The sequence below is a fragment of the Glycine max genome, chromosome 17 (genome assembly GCF_000004515.6).
Source record: "Glycine max cultivar Williams 82 chromosome 17, Glycine_max_v4.0, whole genome shotgun sequence".
Lineage (NCBI taxonomy): Eukaryota > Viridiplantae > Streptophyta > Magnoliopsida > Fabales > Fabaceae > Glycine > Glycine max.
In genome coordinates this window covers 34,878,071-34,882,898 of record NC_038253.2, presented here as the reverse complement: position 1 = coordinate 34,882,898, position 4,828 = coordinate 34,878,071, and the positions used below count along the sequence as shown (strand labels likewise).

At 31.8% G+C, this 4,828-nt stretch overlaps 1 protein-coding gene across 2 annotated transcripts; it reads right to left on the bottom strand.

Moving 5' to 3' along the window:
* Positions 1–746: 746 nt before the first annotated feature.
* On the bottom strand, positions 747–4,571 carry LOC100775389 (adenine phosphoribosyltransferase 5). Of its 2 annotated transcripts, none has more exons than XM_041010972.1 (6): positions 4,338–4,571; positions 4,094–4,204; positions 3,100–3,192; positions 2,216–2,365; positions 1,592–1,650; positions 747–1,274 (listed from the first exon to the last, which is right to left on the bottom strand). In XM_041010972.1, the coding sequence occupies exons 1-6, from the start codon at positions 4,435–4,437 to the stop codon at positions 1,200–1,202; spliced, it is 588 nt and encodes a 195-aa protein (XP_040866906.1). In that variant the 5' UTR covers positions 4,438–4,571; the 3' UTR covers positions 747–1,199. The 2 variants fall into 2 exon arrangements, with proteins under 2 accessions (XP_040866906.1, XP_003550183.1); XM_003550135.5 differs by having other exon boundaries at positions 747–1,134.
* Between the last annotated feature and the right edge of the window lie 257 nt (positions 4,572–4,828).

Below are 4,828 nucleotides of genomic sequence, written 5' to 3'. Positions count from 1 at the left end.
TATAAAAATTAAGACCTGTTTATTTTGAGAAAATATTTTCTACTTTCATTTCTTGTTTTCACTTTTAATTACAAAACTATTACATTACTTTTAAATTATTTCCTATTTTCAAAAATTAGAACAAAAATTTAGTTTTGCAATTAGAACTGAAAACAAGAAATAGTTTGTTATAAATCATATTTTTAGAATTAAAAAAAACTGTTAGTCATAACACTTAATTTTTTTAACAAAGTCAACTTTGAGGACTAAAATGAATTATTTTAAAATTAGTAAATTAACAATCAATTTTAAATTTGAGGGACTGAAAAAATCACTTAAATTTCAGAAAAAAATCACTTTTATATTTGAGAAACCAAAAAAATATTTAAGCCAAAAAAATTAAGAAAAAATTCGTGTCATTTAACTAATTACATGTGACATATGCTTACGTGAACGCCATTAACCATGTCAGTAACACCTCTAACAACATCAACGACTAGAGACTAAAGCCAATATTTTCAATTTTAAAGATAAAAAAATCAACCCAAATATAGAATATATATATATATATATATATATATATATATATAAGCCAATAATTAATTGTTGGATCTCTTTTATGGTGTATTTGGTCAAGGGAGAGAGGAAAAATTATGTGGGTCCACACCTCCTACACTTCGATTTTAATTTTAATTTTTTTTAGTATGTCGAACATAATTATCTTATGGAGACTCATGGAAAACAACAGCCCAGAAAGAAGCACAATCTTGAAGTAAGGCGCTTATATATTAGTCCTAACTCCTAAACATATATATAAAAGGGGTCAAAAACAACCAAGTTCCATAAAGAATAAAGGTGTCATTAGGACTCGAGGATTATAAACATATAAATATATATACACTCACACACGATATTAAAATGTCTCTAAATTAGCAAAATGGTGCCTCCATTGGGTAAAGGATGTTTGAAATCTTCAGTGTTGTCATTGTGAGACTCCAAACAATATGCAATTGTAGAGTTCTCCAAAGGGTCATTCATATGCAACCATTTCTTTTTGTGCAGTGTACAATTTGAATTTCCACCTCAAAAACCATTTTCTACTTGGCGTGGCTCCACAAGGATATAAAGTGGCTTTCCATTAAGCTTGCAGCGTACCTGAAAGCAGGCTATGGTTTATGTTTTTTTTTCCTTGATTTGAAAAAAGAAAATCGAAAATAATGTTAGAGAACATTGCTCCCTTCCTGTGATATCATCCAAAAGAAATTACAACATGGAACATCATCGCAAACTTGCTCCTGCAAAATCCTTGTAGGGAAGCTTCAAAATTTTGAAACAGAAATTTGCATATAGCAACTATGACACATACCATTGGATATTTATTATATAGTTTCAAGCGATAGAGCAAAATTAGCTTGAGCTAACATTATCGGTTCATTTTAACTAAATTTACCAAAAACATTTATTTTTTACAAACTAAAATAAGAAAGTGTGGTTTTCACTTTTATCTGTTTTATTATTTAGGTAAAGAACTTGGACTTCCAGTCTGCCAATAACATGATGGAATTTTCTTAAGGTTAGCTAGCAAAAAGCAATAAGTTAATTAAGCCATTACCTTAAGATCAGACAGACCAATCACACAAGCACACTCCACTACTTCAGCATCAGCACGTTCTACAAAATAAGTTGAAAAGAACCTTAAAGCATTTTAGGGACAATATTCACACACAAAAAAATGAGTGAATTAAAAGAACCAAGAAAAAACAGAGAAGACTCTTTTAAAGTGAGCAAGCATGTACTTCCTCTGTTCTTTTTTACCTGTCTTTTAAAGTTTCTATGTAGAAAACAAAAAATGCAATATTTTTTTTTATTCTTGTAAAATAGTTGTGAAGTTTCCTATATATCCATTTTCATCTCTACTCTAGAATAAATGCATCTGTAAATTAATTAAGGATTAAGTAAACAGTAAGAGTATAATTGACAAAAAAAAGTAATCAATGGAACTTTGAACTTTGAAAGCGACATATACATAGAAACAAAAAAAAAAAAATCAGACAATTAAAAAGAAAACAACCCTTTATTTAAAGTACATCATGATCTTAACTCAAGAAATTAAGGCAGAATACATCTTTCCTTGCTCACCACAGAAACAAATTCACTTTAGAAGAGAATTTTTCTGGAAAAAGGAATATAGAACAAAACAGTTATCTCAACAATAAAGCCTGCATGTGCAGATCACCTAGAAGTCTAATTGCTGCTGACATAGTTCCACCTGTAGCCACCAAATCATCGATAATTATGACCCGTTCATTTTGTTGGACAGCACCAACATGCATCTCCAAGCAATCAGTTCCATATTCTAGAACATATTTTTCTGAAATTACTTCACCTGAACATGAAGCAAGTCAAAGTTTAGGCATGAATGTGAAGACCAAATTAATGCACTGGAACCACTAGTTTAAACTGATAGACACAGCTAAAGGAGCCTAGGCTCTTTTTTTATGCATTTATGTGAATAGCTATAGGATTCCAGAGTTACTTTCTACTTACATGATCAAATATTTACCATAAATGAGCAGAAAATAAACTATTTCAAAGCAAGTAACTTCATTTTATATCCTGTTTTCATAGGTAGAATGAAAGCATGGCTAAGTTAGATTAGAATTTAGAAAATTCTGAATTTCTGATGTATCAAATAGTAGATATGTTGATAAGATTGCTCAATGAAGATCAAGAACACCATTAAAAAGTCCAGCTAAGCAACAGTGCAGCCACAAACATCTATTCAAATTAAAAGGATGATTAATTACATCTATGACACTTGGGAATTTATTTAGGTACTTCCTCTCTGAACAAAACATGTAAAATTTGGAATCAATTGAGTTTGGAAGAACTAGTAACCCACAAACACTAATCGTAAAACAGCACCTAAATAAATAATGAACAACCAAAGTATATGACTATGACAAGGCCTTTCCGCGCAGAATAGACCTTTCCATTCAACTGAAAATGATCTTCATTATGCTTCTTTTCTTTTGGCCAAAGTTTGGTACATTCAAGTTTTAACTTAAAACAGATTAAGATATAATAGTGTTCCATTAATTCAACACAACACAGATATACCTGGTAGCTTTCCAGGTTTGCATAAAGGAGCAAACTTTGCACCAATGCCTAACGCAATTGAGGAACCAAAAATGAATCCCCTGGCTTCAACTCCTTCATATAAACCAACCCAATTACATTAGCATCTAAACCAATAAAAGCCAACATCTACTAGCTTCTAAGTGAGGAGGGTCATCACTATTCACTATTAAGATATTGAACATCTTCACAGGGATGCAAATGCAAGTGCAAATTGATTTGCCAAAACACAATCTTAACATAATTTAGTAGTGCTATCTGAATGGTTAAATTCAGTGTCATATCATGAAAGGTATAAAACTCATAGATTCAATGGATGCATCTTTTGCTTAAAAAGTTAAAAATGACTTATCATGCAAGGTTTTAAATCGTGATCATTGCAATTCTTGATATTATGGGAAATTACAAACAAATACGTTGACGCAGTCACAATTAATTGCAGCCATGTCATGAAGACCCCAAAAACCTTGGCGTTACAGCCAAAATTGTGGTCGCAGACTGATTTTTCAAACCTTGCTACCTCGTCTGAGTTTGTTTTAAGTGTTACTAAAGGGTACCTCTCAAGTTTTACCTGAAGAAAGTTACTCTCAGTTCTTACCCTACATAAGGTTTAAAGGAAGAAGGGGAAAAAAAATTCATTCCCCTTACAAGTTTCAACATATATACAGTTATCACATACGAGTGAGAATTCAGAAACTAAGAATATTTGATATATCAGTTGAGTTAAAAAAAAAGGCCAAAAACAAACCCTTTGAAAATTAAAATAGAAGAACATGGCTGATGCAGAACATCAATTTCCCACAAAATTTTGCTTCATCTTTCTAGTAAAAAAGTTCATAGCACAGTAGTACTAACATCCACTCATGTTTCAATATATAAAAAAAAAAAACTAAAATGTTAAGAGAATTAAATATGATTCTAACTTCTAAAAGGGTCGTACATGCAGAGGAAGTTAGAGAAAAATATAGCAACTTACCGGCAACAACAGAAATATCCATGTCTCTGTAACGATCAACAAAAATGTCAACCGCGTCTTTAAACGCGTTGTGATCCAACAACAATGTTGTTATGTCTTGAAACATTATTCCTGTGGTTCATTTAATTTTATAATAACAACATAATATAAAAAAATGAAACAAAAAATACTACTACTGATAAGTAAGCATCATCATTCATTCATCAATATTATTATTAGTATTATAGTATGATGAAATTAAAACCTTGTTTGGGAAAGTGAGGCACCACTCTGATGGCTTGAGAGATTGCTTGAAGCCTTGGGTCTTCCCCCTTGTTCTTCACACCATTTTCTAGGACAAACATGTTCTGTGTGAGAGAAAAGTGTTACCAGAACAAATTTTGTATGCAAGTAATTGTAAGAAACTACTATTATTATGTAGTGTTGTGTTGTGTTGTGTTATTAAGGACTTTGAGGTTGATGTGTGCGGCTTCAAACTATGTTTGAGGTTGAGCCAACAACACCTAGAACACAGTTAAAAAACAACTAATCAAGGGTGTGGGAGTGGCACGAGGACGCGAATTCTGAGCACGTGTGTCACACGGTGCTTTTGTCGTTTTCGTTCACTTATGTAAACTGAAAATGCCTGCACTAAAGCAAAGTCAAAAACATCAAAAAAAGATGGTTGGTGCCAAAAAAAGATGATTGGTGCCAAAAGGATTTTGATTTTGCTCCTCCGAAATCCGGGACATAGTA

Bases quoted from the DNA above. Each gene is read 5' to 3' on its own strand.
- LOC100775389 (XM_041010972.1), bottom strand. From the start codon at position 4,437: ATGTTTGTCCTAGAAAATGGTGTGAAGAACAAGGGGGAAGACCCAAGG. The intron at 4,205-4,337 runs GTTTTAATTTCA...AATGAACCACAG, and splicing joins GCCTCACTTTCCCAAACAAG to GAATAATGTTTCAAGACATA. The intron at 1,651-2,215 runs GTGATCTGCACA...CTTATTTTGTAG, and splicing joins AGCAGCAATTAGACTTCTAG to AACGTGCTGATGCTGAAGTA.